General features: G+C 32.9%; 1 protein-coding gene across 2 annotated transcripts in view; it reads right to left on the minus strand.

Moving 5' to 3' along the window:
* The window catches only part of LOC116779599 (neuroligin-4, X-linked-like), a 67,345-nt gene that overhangs the window by 7,671 nt on the left and 41,251 nt on the right, over nt 1–18,423 (minus strand). For both annotated transcript variants that reach the window (XM_032673966.2, XM_032673967.2), the window contains exons 2-11: nt 13,992–14,148; nt 10,636–10,828; nt 9,781–9,899; nt 9,370–9,519; nt 8,656–8,850; nt 5,912–6,047; nt 5,606–5,836; nt 5,171–5,432; nt 3,919–4,156; nt 3,632–3,769 (exon numbers count right to left, since the gene is read on the minus strand). In XM_032673966.2, the coding sequence (XP_032529857.1) occupies nt 3,632–3,769; nt 3,919–4,156; nt 5,171–5,432; nt 5,606–5,836; nt 5,912–6,047; nt 8,656–8,850; nt 9,370–9,519; nt 9,781–9,899; nt 10,636–10,828; nt 13,992–14,127 (1,798 nt within the window). In that variant the 5' untranslated portion in view covers nt 14,128–14,148. The remainder of the gene's footprint in view (nt 1–3,631; nt 3,770–3,918; nt 4,157–5,170; nt 5,433–5,605; nt 5,837–5,911; nt 6,048–8,655; nt 8,851–9,369; nt 9,520–9,780; nt 9,900–10,635; nt 10,829–13,991; nt 14,149–18,423) is intronic.

An 18,423-nucleotide genomic window follows, 5' to 3' on the forward strand; every position in this document is an offset into this window, starting at 1 on the left:
TTCCTTTATCATACAACCTAATCAGATTTCAAAGATCTAATATAATTCTATGATATTCTGTTGGAAGTCATCGCCTATTTATTTCCTCTCCAAAAGTTTTATTCTCTGTGAAAAGACCCGTAATATATGAATCGTATGACTTGATATTGGGCCGGAAGATTCGTGCTCCAGATTTCGTTTGTTGGGAGTCTAAGAGTAAATAGGAGTGTATTGTTCAACGCTGAAAAGGAATGTTAACAATAACTAAGAATACGTTTGCATTAACATAAAAGAATTTTAAAAAACATTGCCATTTCGCTGTTTTTCACATCAAAAAATACTGGGATAAAAAAAAATTAAATTAATTTGATTTGTATACATATAGTATCACAGTCAACACTGCTAAGCTTGTAACATTTTATGACAAACTTTTTAATCGGATTATTATATTCTGTTATGGTTTTATTAAACTTGCACGGAAACATTTGTTACTGTATTTTCTAACACAAACTAGCAACGGTATAGTGAAAATCATTGTATAAGTCTAAGGAGACCAAGTTCATAAATACCGTCCATGCTTACTCGTATACAGGTAATATACACTGTGTTAACATTCAAATGTCCCAAATGGCAAAAAGAGAAACCCCACTACAAATAAAACAACATCAAAACTAAACGTTTTGTTGGTATTAGAAACCTGACCAAAGGTCTGCTGTCACAAAACAAACGACAGCGGAATTGCTGCGGACCGTTCCTATGTACTCTAGGAAAATAAACTCCATGTTCCATTTTGACTTTTTACGTTTTAAATTATAATACTAGCGCGCTTACTTTTGTACCTGTTCCGGAAACATTGGTAATGATTTAATACGACGTGTCAAGGTTCCTGTATTGATATATTGCTTGGTGAAATAAGGAAGAGTTTTCAAAATATTCTTAATGGTTTTGATTGAATTTTAAACAAACTTATATGTAATATGTCACAAGCCTTTGAAATTATAATTATATTGCAATTTTTTTTTAAACAATTTAAGCATTTTTCAATAAGTACAACAATACTGTAACAATATATTTTATAAATATATGTTTTTAAATAAGTCAAACAGAAAGTTACATAAATTGCGCCATAATTTCCGCAACCCTTGTTTACTTGCGAACACTCCATACATCGATCCCAACCGAGAACTAATAACGGCCTTATTTTCCGTACCATACGCTCCTTATTTATGGTTTTCCGTTAATGAATTCTTCACAACTAATTTATGGATAGAGCTTTATTTTACGAGTTGTATGAAATATACACACTGCTGAGGAAGTACGTCAAGTATTAAAACGCCTTCGTGTATTGTTTGTCGGCGGCTCGGCCGGGTTTATAATACATTTGACCATTAGGTTAGGGTTGTGTTTAATGTCGGAATGTTATGCACCATTACATTCAACCTATTTATATTCCCCTCCTTTTCTTTTATTTCTTCTCAAGGCGTATTGGTTACGAGGATATTTTTCCTAATCTTGGCGATTATTTCCTTCCGAATCGTTTCATATTCCGCCGTGTCACGTCATGTTATATGAGGCATGTGACGCGATATTAGAGCTGGAGATATAAGATTTTATGTTTCAGAAGATAGCTTTATTATGATTGGAAAATCCTACGTATTGTTAACAAAGGCGTGAGAGGTTGCTGGCTACATTCATAAAAGGCAGTAATATGTTATGATTTCATTTTTATTTATACACAATACACTCGCACTTTATTCGTCCCTATGAAAGGAAAGGTCGTTTATGAAAATTGCACGACCTTCACATTATTTTAGGTCGTAACAATAAAATTTTGTTGATCAATTTAATGCCCATTAAATTGTTTGCGCAACTCAAATTTCACTATTTTGAAGCGAAACGTTTGCCGAGCGTTTAATGAGGGCGGTTCTTGCAAAGCGAAAGGAAATAGCTCTAATGGACGCAGATAGACAACGCACCTCGCAAACTAGATACATCCATTATAGCTGGATAAGCCGGCACAAAGTACGAGAGTCGCGGAGCCGGATAAATTGCTTGCTTAACCTTAAGTTGCAAAGTAATGAATTCTCTAATGATGCCAGCGTATTAATAATAGAGATAGTAACTTAATACATCCCCGCTTAAATAAGTTCCAGCGCCTGCGATATAATATTTAAACATAAATAAAATAGTTCGATTCTTTTTTATAATACAATAAATTATAATTTTTCAAGGTGATATTATAAGTTTGTAAAGCGTCGCCGTCGTCTTTGTTACGTTGACTGTTAAATATTTACGTTAGTGGCATTAAATGCTTCAAAGTGTTTTATGAGTTTCCGTTATGAGGCTTCTTGGTAATTGCAGATCTTCATAGTAGGTTTTGACGGCAACTTAGTATTTACTCAAAGTTTTATAAAGCTACCAAGAAACTGTAATTTATTAAATGAACATCTAATCCGTAGAAACGGCAAAACTAATTACAATTCATTCTGTACATTGATAACAGCCATTATTATTATTTTATATTATTTTGTTAAATGATTTATATAAAAGTAAGCATATTTATTGAAAGCATTACGTAGTAAGTTGAATGAATGAGGATTATTTGAATAGGAGTCGTAGCTCTTTTCATTTTGAATTTCCACAGCAGGCTCTATTAATTACAGACTCTTTCTATCCGCTTTTAGTGAAATGCTATAAGATGATAATATCAAATCCAATTAACTGTTTGTAGATCTTAATTAATCACATTTTTCAATTTCAAAATTCAGAATATGCTTTAAAGAGTCTGTGAACTGTATTAACGTTCCGTGGTGAAACTAACATTATATTTTTATTAAAAATAAATTTTACTTTATTATTCGAAATATCGAATTTAAATTCAAATATACAGTACAGATTGACTTGTATAGCAACACAAGCACGATTCATATCTGCAAAGTCTGGAAAATTGCGTTCCAGAACAACTGGAAAGACCAAATCCTGCTTATATCATAAAAAATCATTCTTTATTTTATATTTTTATATTAGTTCCTCTATTTAGCTCATTTTTGATTAAATGATCCGAAATTGTAGTTATTTATACTTAATTGAGCTATAAAATGTAAGGTGAGTTCATAAATAATTGTAAATGATCATATTCACCACGAAGCAATACTAGAATCACATGTATTTCGCTTTGCCAGCAGTTTCTACATTTCTCCACAAGATTTCAATGTAATAGTCCCCCAATAACAAAAGCTACTTGTTGTGTCCATAACGTGATCACAACCACCTCATACACCTACATCTCTGCTCCAATAAATTTTACATCACTATAGAAGATGGTTAATACTCAAAGACGTTTATTAAGTTATCTTAAGTTATCGCTGCAACTTGTTCTTTAACAGACAGATTAAGACGAGAAGCCATCGTTTAATAGAAATTTATTTCTCTTTCTCTCTCTTTGTTAGTATACAAAATTAAAAGGAAATATGTGTGTAGCTCAGCTGTCTCTTCGAGAATTTATTGCGTCAATATTTGCACCGGTTTATCTATTTTTAGTATCACTGTGCGTTGCTTTATATAAAATTCTTGGATCCAAAGCTGGAATCAATGCCTTTGTTCTGAATAATGGATGTATAGATGGATGGCATTTTAACGGATTAAGACTCACCTGCGAACATGTCGGGGTGCAGTGATCTAAACTGATGGTGTCGGGGAGCGGCGCCGGGGCGGTGTAGTTGTGGGACGAGGTGCAACCACAGAGCCATCTTGTGACCGCGGTAGTGACTTTTTGTGCGAACTTTTGTACCTAATTCGATAATTATTGTTAAGTTTGTTTTTTATTATTTGAAACAACAGTTTTTGTAACAAACAAACTAAATGAAACATAATTGAGATGATTTAGAATATTTTAGATGAATTCAATAATGTAAATAAAGAAATGAAAGCAGTAGTTACCTATGCTTAAATACTGCTGTGTATTTAGATCGTATTCGGGCCAATTCACACTGTCATGTTTGTCCGTATTTTTCGGGCTTGGATCACCAGTTTTTGCAAAAGCAGCGAGCAGCATCACAGTCGTTTCGGCTACTGACACATCTCCTCGAGAATAGTTTCGAGGGTGAAAAGGCATACCCCCCACTAAAGGAAGTCCTAAGAAGTAGGGCAGACTTTCACTTGTAACGCTGCCTAAACGCTGTTGAAGATATTTTTTTATTAATTGGATATATGATATTGATGTATCGTATAGATGAGTTTCATAACACTTATATATATTTATAATGACTTATATCATTAACATATGTAAATTATTTATAAGTACAAGAATCAGACATCATGACAGTATTAGGCACATTTTTTTATTTCTATAAACATAAGTGTATATTAGACATTATCAAGCATGCTGTTTAAAAACTTAGCTAAAATGAAGCTATGTTCATGAACCGAGACGTTTATTCACTTTAGTAATCCTAATTACTTCATAGTGAAGCTCGCAAGCTTATGAAGAGAACATTATGCTTTTAATCCGATTCTACGTTGAACATATTCCAGAACACAAATTTACTAGCTAGCGTAATTGGTTGGATACATTCAATCTCGTTTCATGAGATATAGGAGAGATAATTACAAATTCCTTTGGGTTTTATAGATGCTGTGAAAAGATGAAGCGCCGTTTTAGTACAATGATAAAAAAGCAAATCTTTCGGAACTCATTTTTTTTAAATAACATTTAAACAAACCTTGTTGCCTCTTAATTTTTTGAATGTATGGCGGGAACGTTTATTTTGAAAGTGTTTTCGAAATTTCCACAACACATATTAGGTGTTAGGAAAAAAAATTATACTTCTCCAGCTTTTACTTATTTACAATTTTATTTGTTTTCTGTCGTCAATAGTTCAATAATATCGAAAAAAATGTTGCTGTACATGGAAGTATATTAAATTTAATATTGAAATAGGTTAAATAAGTTACCTGGGAATAATGAGATCTAAGACTTTCGCGAGTTTTATTCATTTAAATGAAACTAATACATTTCGGGTATACTACGCGGATGTCTATAACACGGGTAGACGAAATGTCTATGACGAGATGTAACATCTCGTCTGCCCGTGATCACGGTTGCTGCAAAGTAACCGAAACGTCGGGATTATGTAGTTTTAAAATAATAAAATCCGCGTAGTATGTCCGAAATATATTAAGTTTCATTTACCTGGGGATAGTCTGCGTCCTTAGTTTGATGTGTAAAGTGGGCGAGATAAGTTCTGGCTCCTCTCTTAGCGTGCAACTGTGCAAGACGCAACGCTGGTGCTGCAACTGCAGCATCACTGAGTGCCTCAAGTGTCGCGTCGCGGATGTTGATGGGATGTTGGATCGGCTTCTCCCAGTCAGTGTACTCGTTGCGGATCGCCGCGAATATTTCGTTTCGGTGGTAGCGGTACACGTTCCGGACGTAGGTTCGGAGAATACGACTCCTAATAAAAAAAAATCGAATAAGTATAGATTACGTTTTTTTCATGAATTAGGCCAAGAAATTTAACATTAAAGCGTGTTTAGCAGTTTATGTATTTTCTTGGCTCGTATATAACAAAGCCTATTTTCCGTTTGAGAACCTCAATAATTACTACCAATGAACATATAGATACACCTGTGTTCTTCCTCAAAACCGTGTCTGATATCATCCTCGCTAAAGAACTGGTAACTCTCGGTAGTGGTGACGACGACGGCTAATGAGCACTGAAGGAAGGTTTCACTAGCGTGAAGAGCTCGTGTTGGTTGTGCTGGAGGACAAGGTGCCCAACCTGCCAGGAATCGTGCGTGAGGCGCTTCAACTGCTAACAGAACCGCTAGAGGACGGGAACGGATACATGTTGCCAACCTAAAATAAGATATATTATAATAACACAAAATAAGACATCAGTCTAAAAGTTCACAGAAGGTGTTCTGTTCTTACCAATGTTCGCCCATGTTAGTGTCTTTGGAACACCGTAGAGCTTGAGCTGTGTGTTCTCTGGCGAGCGCGGCGTCGGGCGCTAGAGCGGACGGGCTGAGCGCTGAGCCGCTCAAAAGTAACGCACGAGTAATCAGACCTGGCCGAACAGCATATTAATATTATAAACATATGTATACTATATGTACAGATAGTGAGTACCTTGATTAAACTTCCATGGAAGACTGTTTAATTTTATATTAATAAGGAAATACTAAGTAATCTATAGGAAAACGCCAAAAATTAATGTCTAATAATAATAACGCCCAGGTTACCATTGACTTCACCTCAGCATTATTTAAATAAGTTACTTAATCAAAATATAATATTTAAAAATGTTTAGCTATTTCATTCAGAGCCGTACCATTTCATTAAAAATTTTCAATAACGGTGTATAATAATGACACAAAAATCAACTTTGATCTAGAAAGATTTAAATCCTAAAACTTATAATTAATTGTTAAAGGTTCTAATAATATGAATTTTTCCAAAGAAAATAAAGTTTTAATAACAGTGACAGTTATAAAATACCTCTTCACTTTTATGATTCTTTCTAAAAGATCACACACGTGTCGTACACTCGGCTAACTTCTATCATATTTTGTCACACAAAGTTTTTATAATAGTCATTTATTATGAGTATGTTTTTAGAAGTAAAAGAACAAATCTGCAATTCAGTATTTTCAATAAACAACAATGAACATCCGTCATTTTAAAAAACACACTGTTATAAATTTCCTTAAAATTTCCTTTGGATAAAACATTTAAATTTATTCCGAGGATCTCAATTTTTGGCATAAATTACATTTCCACTTATTATCAATAACTGTTGCCGTACTTATCGTGAACGAACAATTTTTTTATTTTAATTCAATTATTATATTTAACACAATTATTATAACAAATTCTTGTTAATTGACGCTCTTGCTCCCATTCTGTTAATGGGACAAAAAGCCCTTTCTGTCAATGAAAAGACATTATCAATACTAGGAGCTTGTTCCGTAATAAAATACAATTAATAAATGCTATAATAATAACTAAAATGTATGAAAGTGTCAGTTAGAACAAACATACATACATACGTGTGTCCGCTGTAGAATCTGTTGTATATAATTGTTTAAATTTGAATTGCTGTGTTGCTGGTTCAATTTTTCATTTAAATAAAATTAAGATTTTCGGATAGACAACGCGTTTTTTTATTATCTTATATCTACATACTGGCAGACATTTCCATCTCGTCTATCCGTGTCGTGATCACGGTAACTTCAAAGAAACCCAAAAGTCGGGCGTATGTAATTTCAAAATAATGAAAACCGCGTAGTAATCTGAAAACATTACTTTTATTTAAATGAATCCTCTCGAAAATCTTTGATATCATCAATTACTCGTTAAAATATTGTACAAATATTTTACTCCCACAAGTAACACAAAACACTTTATTTCCCCTATCATTAAAAAGAAAGTAAGGAATTTATTAAACAACATCGGAATCGTGTAGCTTTTAATTACAAAAACCAATAAATTACCGCCAATAAACGAAACTACTTAATAAAGGGTATTCAATAATGAAAGCTTGTTATTTCAGTAACCTTTAAGGCCGCCTGTCCGTCTTTATATTATTTTGACCAAAGTTTCATTGGGAGCGTGTTCAATTCAAAGGAATTCAGACTGCCTTCTGTGAATCTTTCATTGATATTCTTGTATTAAATCGACACCGGGATCAGTTGTCTCGCGGCCTTACGTAAATAACAATTGTCAGACTAAAATAACATATTCGATAGAAAATATAAACGCCATTGATATATTAGTTTATGAACATTAATTATTAAGTTTATCAAGAATAAAGAATATTGAAGTTATTTTGTTGGCTTCTAAATACTAATGTTAATAAGTGAACAAATCCTATGACAGAGGTCTTATATCATTCGTTTTATTTCCATTTTTCCTGAATCTGTCAAAATATATTACTATGTATTTTTTACCACCGTTGGTATTAAATTCACGTTTCGCATACAGATCACATAAGACAAGTCCACTCGGAAACATTTCAATTCCGTCTTACTCACTACAAAGAAATGGGTCAAATCAAGATTTTCAAGTTGCACGTAACGTTTTGGTGTAAATATCTCTCACAATGGAAGTTTATATAATTCATGACCTATGACGCAGTTTCGTTTTATATTCAATGTTAAATAATTATTGCCAAATATCGGATTCTAAGTTTAATATTACATTTTATCATACTATCATCATTATATAATAATCTGTAAGATACATATATATGTATATACGCATGTCTCATTAAAAGAAGTATTTCTAATAACTATATGTCTTTTTTAAATAGCATTACGAAAGTTGAAGTAAATGAGATTTAATACGAAATGAAGTAAATGTATGTGTTTATTTTTTTTTTATTTTGGAATGAACAGTCGTCAAAACATTGAATTTTTAATTAAAGAGTAATAAAAAAAGATTTTTTTGTGTTTTTCCAGTAAAGTTAGCAATATTTCTGTTTATATATTCCCATAAATATTGACCTAAATCAAATAAATATAACTTAATAAATATAGACCGTATTTCGTTAAGTTTCATCGCTTTTTGAACTGAAATATATGGAATAAAAATGTTGGCCTCAAACGTCGCTCAAGCCCCAAACGTTTCTAATAGACATCTTAAGATCTGCAATGAACGTATCTTGCATCACTTACCTTTACTAGATGGTAGCATAAGTATCACATTGACAAGGGCAGCGCCGGCACCGTGTCCGAGCAGAGTAAGTCTTTTTGGATCGCCGCCGAACGCCGCGATGTTCCGGTTGACCCACGAGAGCGCCGCGGTCATGTCTAGTACAGCCGCCCCGCCCGCCGCCGACACCTCGTCAGACGTCCCCGTTGTTAAATAACCTATAGATTTAAAATATATTATGACGATATCCCTGAACGTAAAAAGTTTCATGTAACGGATGAAACCATCCTAATACCCATCTGCGAATCGGAAGGTTTTTGTATGTTTCTCAAACTTTTGCTATCATTAAGGGTTACGACATAATACATATCAACGTGTCTTTATAACAATAACAATACTTTTCTCTCTCTCCTTAGCTGTAGAGTATATTTCTCATAGCTCAGATCGCACCAAATATAATGCAATATAAATATTTCTCTTATTTTTTATGTTCTCTGTTAGGTCGCTTTGTTATAGTTTTCCGTTGTAACAAATCTAAAAACAAAAAAATTTGAGACAAAAGTGTCGTTGTAAAAAATATAATAGTACATCCGACCATTAATTAGCACTCGGAGAAAATAAGTAAATATTATTTTAAAATACTTAATCTTCATACATTGGACCCAAATTCCAGTACTAAAATGTTTGTAAACTTGTAGTGTTGTTCTAGTTCTTTGTTGGAGCGAATTATTAACTACCTAATAGACCTATCCTATAGTTGATGGTGATGACGAGTAGATGAGCGCGGGCGGCGAGCACGGCACCGTCCAAAGAGTTCCCTGAGCCCCACTCGTGAGCGCCTCCGACAACCACCACTACCGCGTACGGCGCTTCCACGCCCCTCGCACCTTACGAGTACAAAAGACAAAACATTTATTTATCGCATAAACGAATATAAATCTTTCCAAATATGACAGGGCTTTTAATCTTTACTTCGCTGGTGGACTTTTACAAACCAAAAAGGTCAAACTTAGAAGTGACGATTAATGTTGAGAGAATTTTACTGGTTGCATTGCAACACTCTCAATGAAGGTTTTTATTTTACCTATTAATAATACATAACATCTAATATGAACTTTTACCAAATGTTGTTTTTACTCAACACTTACCGCTACCGGGCACGAAGATATTGAGATAGAGACAGTCTTCGCTCTGGTTGACTAATAGTGGTATAGTGGCTTTCAGCTCGTTGTAAATTCCTAGTGGCATCTTCGAGAGTGCTGCACTCCTGGTACAAAATATATGTTTTGTATCGCAACGAACTGTTTATTGTCTTTTGTTAATAAATGTTAATGCAAACATTTTCCTATTCAATAAAATTCTAAGCCACATGTAATCATAATATGCACTACTTCAAATTATTAATACTTATTTACATGAAAAGCTTGGAAAATTGCAATTTATTAGCTTGATATACTTGTATTAGCATGTACAGATGTGTGTATGTGTTTGTACAGTTTATGTATAATTACAATATTAGTTGCTTTTGAAGCAAGCTATTCAGCTCCAACATGTTATTAATGTATTAATATTTGATGGTTAACTCCTGGTTTTAAGCGAAATAATAACAGCTATGAACTCATTTGCCGACATTAGTAATTTAATCTCATCTAAATGCGGTTCCATGATAATATAATGGTGAAAACCTTTTAATCATGTAGCCGAGAGCTTTATTATATTAAAGAGTTAACATGTAAGTTATATGCATAGCATTAAAAAAATGAAATCATATTAAAATAGGCATAAAATAAATTAAGGTAAATAAGATAAATTAAAATCACAAATATAAAACAAAGTGTTTTCTGAACCCAAAAGGAACACCACCGCATTGTTTGAGTGGTGATGAAAATATAAAAAATATGACATTAACAGTCGGATATCGTAGAAGAACTCTTTTGTTAGTCCGTAATGTTGACTCTACCATGGGAAGAAAATTGAATATGTATGTATGTTTTGTAACATACTTGTTTGATATGTCTGGATATCGTTGAGGGCAGACCGGTGGGAAGGTGTCCGCCAGTCGTGTACCAGGCCAAGGATCGGGGGGAGGAGGCGGCCCCAGACGAGGCGGTCTTGCCCCATATGGAACCCCCCGGAACACTTCCACTGGCTCCAAGCGACGTGATGCTGGCTCCACGATGATGCCTCTGATTGCACCTGTGAGAAATAATATTAACTTTAACGCGATATATTATAATATTATTAATAAAACTAGCACCTCTTTTCATATTCTTTACATACGTACAATTCATTGTTTTAAATATGTGCTTGATAACCAGTGGACACCAGAACGCAAAGATTGTACCTCCCCTACAGTTTACCACAATATACGATATTGAGCTTGTCTTTTCCTGTAGCGCCTGCTATTCTTCAAATGTCGTCGTCCTATATACGAAATTATATAACTTTTCTCTTTAGTATTATTTAAAAGACCATGATGTGACGTGCTCCCCTCTATCTCAACTGTTTAATTTAAAGTTTTAAATTTGGTTAAATTTTATTATACAAGGTAATCTCATTTTATCTTTTAGTTTCATGTTAAACACGCTAGGTTCTATTCCGTGTTGGCACGTTTCTAGATAGCGTATATACGATTTATTTGGTTCAAGGTTTGAGATCCATATATCAGTAGCTGATATAATACACATTTCAAACACTATTAAGACCTTACTTGTTCACATAATGAGATCTAAGTCTTTCGCGAGTTTTATTCATTTTAATATTAAGACCTTGGTTTTAAGTAGCACACGAGGATTTTTCATAAAAGCTTTTAGGGACCAGTAACTGTTATATGACGTGATTATCCTGTTGTCTTTTTTCTACACAATCTTTTTTTGACAGTTATTTGAGTACGAGTTGGTATTATTTTAGTTTTTGTGATATTATTGAACAGTTCTTACTCGCTTTCACTTTCACTGACTGCTCAAGGCCCTTTTACTAATTCTTGGGTGGTTTAGTGGAAAAGCATTATTATAAAACCGTAGTTTTACCCCTTAGGCGTCTTTTTTCATTGGAAAGTATTCTCCTTCTCGTTCTGTCATTATTCCTCCTTTCACTTTTTTTATATACATTCACTCTTGTGTTTTTTTTATTCAAAATCTCCTTTCTTGGAAGTGGTTTTAGGTATATTTATTTAATAAAGATCCAACAGTATTAGAGTTTCATCAGATTATTATTAATATCATATCATGTAAGACATTGTGACACATGACGATTACTTTACGAGTGCGGGTTAGTTTTTAAATGACAATGAATGCAGAGGTGACTTTTGATCAATATAATAAAATTTTGTTTTTGTATGCTTTATCAAGTTATATCTAAAGTTTCCGTTTTCTGTTCGATCAAGTATTAAAGTTCGTTTTTATTTTTGAAACTGTTATCAAAGATTCTTCCTCTGTTTGTCTGTTTTGCGAATAAATAGCTTTTTCAACTTCTTATCCTAGTATATAGGGTATCTTTTCCGCATTGCTAATATTTTTAGATGGTAGTCCGTGTTAATATGATTATATTTCTATTTGTTTCAATTTCATTTTTTACTTCGAGCCTGTTTCACAATATTTCACAACCGAGCCTTTTTCACAACCTAACATGTTAAGGATTTTTTAGTTTGTTCCAGGGTTTCTTCACACCCCCCGATATTTCAATGTAGTACTTTATTGCGTCTAGATTAGAGATCTAGAGATTGGATGAAATGTAAGGCACTCTAGTTTGTGTTAGGGTTACATTAATCTGTTTTCTTTGGCTTCATTAAACTCTTAAAGATCTTGGAGATTTTCTATTTTTATGTGTTGGTTTCTAGTTAAGCCGTTATGTTAAGTTTATTATTTTTTTTTCTATGTAATTAGTCCATATTTTGTGTAAAGGAAATTTAGTTCATGGAGCCACATTTGAAAACAGTTTTATTTATTTCTATTTATATGCCTAATTATATTATAATTTTTGCCTTAAAGTCAAATGTTATATTATAACCCTGATAAAAGTGAGGTAAAAAAAAGATGTCAAACTGAAGACAAGTGTTCAAAATACTTTATAACTTTTGTATTTAAAATGACAGCAACAAATAAATCAATACATCAGACATTAAAAAAATATAAAAACTATCACAATACTTTTTCTCAATATGATATCGTTCACTATAAAGGCTGAATTTAAATATAAGTCGGAAACTGCATAGAAATAATACTTCTCAAACTCTAAACTTGAAAAGTTATTCAATTTAAATACAGAGCGCATTTTTTCGCGCTCCAATTCCGAACTTGTTAGCCAATTTCCAAACAAAATAAATTCAAGTAACCAACAAATGAAATTGTTACGAGTTTTGGAATTTAATTATTACTTTATTTAGCGCATTTTGAGGCGTGTGTCGTAAATGAGGTGAGACTTAAAGTTCGGGCTATGCTTGTACTTGAATATTGAACTAACTCAACCCTCAGAGATAGAAGGGTCTGAATATTATAGCGGATGTCTCTCAGCTTGTCCTGACTTTAATATGAAGTTATTTCGGGTTCCTCTTAAAGGGTTAGTTAGTTCTTGTTAAATTCGAGGAATTGGTTATTCGTTGTTTATTACTTTTAAAACAAAGTCGTGAGATACTAAACAACTTAATATTGATTATTCAAAGGATTCGAAACACGGAGTAGGTATGTTTATCTTTCACAAAGTTCCTATAAGAACAATAAATGAGTTTAGATAACAAAATTGATAATTAAAATTTACATGAATTTACTTGTCATAAAATTATTTGGATTTAACAAAAGTATCGATTAATTATTACGAATCCAGTAACTCAATCGAGAACTTATATAATCGGTAAACCATACTCGGCCAATTATCGTTAATAATTGAATTATAAAAACAAAATGTTCAAATAATATCGCAGTCGGTGAACCAGCCAATTACGCGAGAAACCCAAAATTATTAATTTGTTCCAACTCCCTTTGTAATACAAAACGAAATGACGGCACCTTCGTAACCCGGACTGATTGAAATGTTCCGGGATTACCCACACCCGGACATGAGAACGAAGCATCCGAATCTCGGAATTGTTAAAAACAGTCTATTGGTTATATTTCATGATTATAAATAGCATAGCTTTAATTTAGTTGAATTCAAAAAGGTTTACAAACTGTCTAATCAGACATTCATATTTCAATTGAATGACGTCAATTTCGGTTTACAAAAACCGAAATTAATGGAAATAACGAGTTTGTCCAATTCGGATAATCTTTTTACTAATTTATTTTCTATATGCCTTAGGTTAAGTAATATTAGTTTATTAGTACAGTCAGCGACGAGTCATGTACCATGGTGAATCTTTTACCAGTGTGAGTGTGCACGATGCGCGAGCTGTACCGCGGCCCGGCCCCCACTCGCCCCACCAGACCCACCAGACCCAGCAGTACAACTAGCACCACGGACACCTGCGTCGCGCACCACACACGCCGCACGCACTCCATGCGCCATCACGCGACGGGTGGCTGCAACAAAAAAAATTAAATTTCATGTCAATCTGGTTGGTAATTTTTTCTTTGTATTATTCATAAAGATGTTACTTGAGTTTCTATTATTCGATTTAGAAGTGTGCTAATTAAAGTGAATAATAAATATTAAAGAATAAACATTATTGCGAAAACTCAAACCATATTGTATTTTTTGGCTTTGAAAAGAAAAATACCCAAATTTGACGTTTTTCGATAGAAGTTATGTCCATGATATAAAGGCTTTGATATTTTATTTTTGGTCACAACTACGATGATATCAATACAATATGATTTTTTTTTGATTGATGCTTTCCAGTAACTAGATTTTAAACAAAAAAAAACAGACTTCCATGCGGTTAAAACAAATTTGACCAAATCCAATTTCATGCATAATAAATCGATGCTTTGGAAAGTAGAAGTAAACAAAATCACACTGCGCCATGCAATGGCTTTTGTTTTATGGATAAAAGTCACAGAACCTGTAAATAAAACAAGTCAACGTATTATGGGTGACAATGTATTGTGGGTGCACGAAGAAAGCTTTTACGAAAATACCATTTAATTTGTGAAAGCATTTCTTACGTAACTTATAGGGAGATTGTTACTTGCTAGGATTTTTCCTCTTATCTGAAGGTTTTGACGCAAACTAATAAATGAAAATTTTATCGTCGTATTTATTAGCAGAATTAATGTAGAATTCTTGTCACTAAAGGCGACAGAGCGGGATACAGGTGTCACATAGCGTTGTTCGCTAATCTTTGATGAAGTTTGTTGATACCAGCTTGCGAAAAATACCCTAATCACGAAATGTAAATTATGAAAACCACAACGAAACACAATATTTTTACCTTTATTAAATGCTAATAAATTCAGTTTTTATAAAATTTTCACAAGTCATTTTATAGCTCGTTTCCAAAAATCTTTTGCTTTTGATAATTCGATACAAAGTTCTTAAATTACCGTCAATCATGCCATATTTTTCGATGTTTAATTCAACGTACAAAATACTGTGGAGCCTACATATTACATATTATCTGAAGTATAACATAATGCAGGACAGCTTTTTGAATTGAAGAAATCTAGAAACATTGTTGTTAAAATATGAGGTTAACCATTACATATAATTTAGATTTGTAATAAAGTGTTTAATGAGGGTCGAAAAACATTTAGAAAATGAATTCAGTTTTCAGGAAGAGCATGATTAAAAACATTCGAATTTTATCGAATCCGGCTTGTTTGTAATAATGTTCTTTTTATTCAGCCTCGTTAACGGTTTTCCTCTCAACCATTGTTATCTTTTATACGCATGTTGCAGCTGCAATAAAATATAACATGATATATGTTTTGTCGTAAGAACTAAAGTTACACAGAGATAGATAGATAGACCTTAGAGTACAAAAGTTCCTTAAGTCAACAACAAAGAGGTTTAGAATGCATTCGATTTAACTGCAAATTGTAAAATTGTACTTGCTACCGGGATGTATTGACCCAGACTCAGAAAAAAACTGTCATGGACTTATTTTAAAGTACCCGACCAGTTCTTCAATCGTCTCCTTAATTACTTTAAATTGGTAAAATAATGAAACTAATTACTCAATTACACATATACCTATTTAATTAACAAAAATTATTTCTTCAGCCGTTTAAAATGAAGAAAATGATAGAAAAAAGTTGTAAATTAAAAATTGTATAAAGAGAGATATAATAGAAGGCGTGAATTGTCTTATGATGTTAAATATAGTCTTTGTTATAAACAGACTCTTAACAAAAGTGGGGAGTAGGCGTTTGTGTAGTCGAAGACAAATGGCGACCCGCGTCACCGGCAGAGAGACTCCACTCAAATCTTTGGACGCTAATATTTCATAAAGTGACTTTGAGTGGACAGAACAAAGTGCAACGTGCTATAATCTATAAGTTAACATATAAAATAAATTTGTTTTCTATTTTCGTTTGTTCAGTGCCATGCGTGTTAAAAAAAAACAAACGGTAAATTTGCTGAAATCTTATATAGCTTTAATTTATATTTTACCTCAATTAGTTCTACTTTCCTTTGTCTTATTAGTAGTAAAAGAAAGGTTTACACATCTTCTTCCGTTTGATACTTTAACTGGTTAAGCAACAAATCAATGAGTTGTGCTAGGTAAATGAGTAATATATGTGCAGACAAATACATCCCAAAAATATGCTTATGACTTTAAGTATATTGTATACTAGTAAAAAATATTTTTTTATGACATCTATCTTTGTAAATATATAAATCCGGATATAATGGAACAAATAGCGGATCATATGTGGCTATTAATTATTCTCACACATAATTTATGTACAATAGCATTATCATTGAGTTACAGGTATCCCCACTAAGTCCTGTATTAAATAGTTATTGGGAATAGCGCATCTGTTACGGATAAGATCTTCGGTTGAGAGAGCAAATGATCGAGACTAAGACTCGATTATTTATTCACAAGCTCTGGAGATACAAGTAGTAGTACAAGTACAACAGATACTACTGAATTAAAATCCTCATTTCATTTATTCGTCCCCTATAGAATCAACTCTTCCATGGTAACTTATGAATACTAATCTGTTATCTAAATAAGACCGAGTGTAGTACTGTCCTCACACAGAAGGTCAACATGAAATCGCTATTGCATCTGCGTTGCGTCTATGACTAATGGATTCGGAAGCTCTACATCATTCATCTCCTTTTAATACCAATAGAGGCTGCAGCACACCTGGTCCTGCAGCTTTGATAACTTTGGATCAGATGAATCGATCGCTGTCTTTATATATAGTAGATATTCCTTTGTATTTCTCGATAATCATTACATATTATAGCACTGACAATGACTTTGACCTTCACATCTCATGTGCATTTTCATGATAAAGAAAACGTGAATCCGACTGTTAAAGATATTGCAAAATATATCTTGCAAATAAATTCAATAGCATCATGTTTAATATGAAGAGTGTCAAACCCGAAATTCTATTTTTAATATAATACTGATATACGCTATGTTTGTGACACTGAATAGATATCGGTCCCTTACCGCAGGTACCCACATTACTGGACCCTGCGATAGCGTCCTTCAGACCCTAATCTACATAGGATCGCTCATCAAAGTCCCGAGAATATACAAGCAATTTTATTTTGGCACAGAAATTAATTTGGATAATTGGATATGTTTCATTCATTACTTTCAGAACGGCCATCGAAAAAAGGTTGTTACATCTGTCTTTATAACATGGCTATATAATTTATACATTAATGTGTGAGTCATGGGTCGACAAGGCGAAAAAACATAACCCATGTTTTTTTATGTATATATAAATAAATTGTGAAGTCATATCACATTTAATAATTCATTTGGCACATTAGCATTACCACTGCATTGACGTAATTCTAAATTTCATATATATTTCCCTTTTTCCGTAATAACGAGAGCGGTAGGAGCGGAGACTGCGCAAATAATTCCACGGCTAAACTAATATGCATATCTACTTTTGCAAGTTTCAGTTTTAGAATTCATACAATGAGAGCTTTTATGATAAGTACTTAAATACATTTTGTGTGCTAAAATATGGTGTTTTATAATTTTTTACTTTGTCTTAATGTAGGATACATAGGGTAAAATAAAATTATAAAATGACATCTACATCTGTAGAGATGAACTGAAATTATTTTTAGTAATAATTTCATTCGTCTGTCGAACAATATTTCGACACCTATTAATTAAATGAATTAGGTCAAATGTACTCGTATATATGACAAACAGCACTATATGCTTATTTGGATCATTAAATATGTTTTTATATATTCAACATGTTTTAATTAATGAATTATACAATGAAACATTCGCGTGATAGTAACATGCAGTAGCATCTCGTCTGTTCGCAACACCGCTCATTATCAAAAACGATTTCTGGCATCATCTACAGTTGACACAAAACACAACGAACCTCCCCGTAAATGTTTTAACTACATAAGCCTTACTTTGTAAGTGAAATTTATTTATAAAGCTTTATTATAATGTGGCGACATATCGTACAGAAAACCAAAGAGCTTCTTTTGCATTTCCAAATCAGGAAACGTTTGTAGATATAAATATTAGAAAATATAAATATTTCGACCCAACAAGTCGATAGTTCCACTGAGAAGATTCCGCTGATTACTTTCGGCCTAATAAAACATATTTATTCAGAAGATAGTTTTAGTTCCAATAGAATGGGGTTTTTGGCCTCATTATTTTTTAAAGCAATTTACTTTTTAAA

The sequence above is a fragment of the Danaus plexippus genome, chromosome 2, assembly GCF_018135715.1.
Source record: "Danaus plexippus chromosome 2, MEX_DaPlex, whole genome shotgun sequence".
In the NCBI taxonomy this organism is placed as follows: Eukaryota; Metazoa; Arthropoda; class Insecta; order Lepidoptera; family Nymphalidae; genus Danaus; species Danaus plexippus.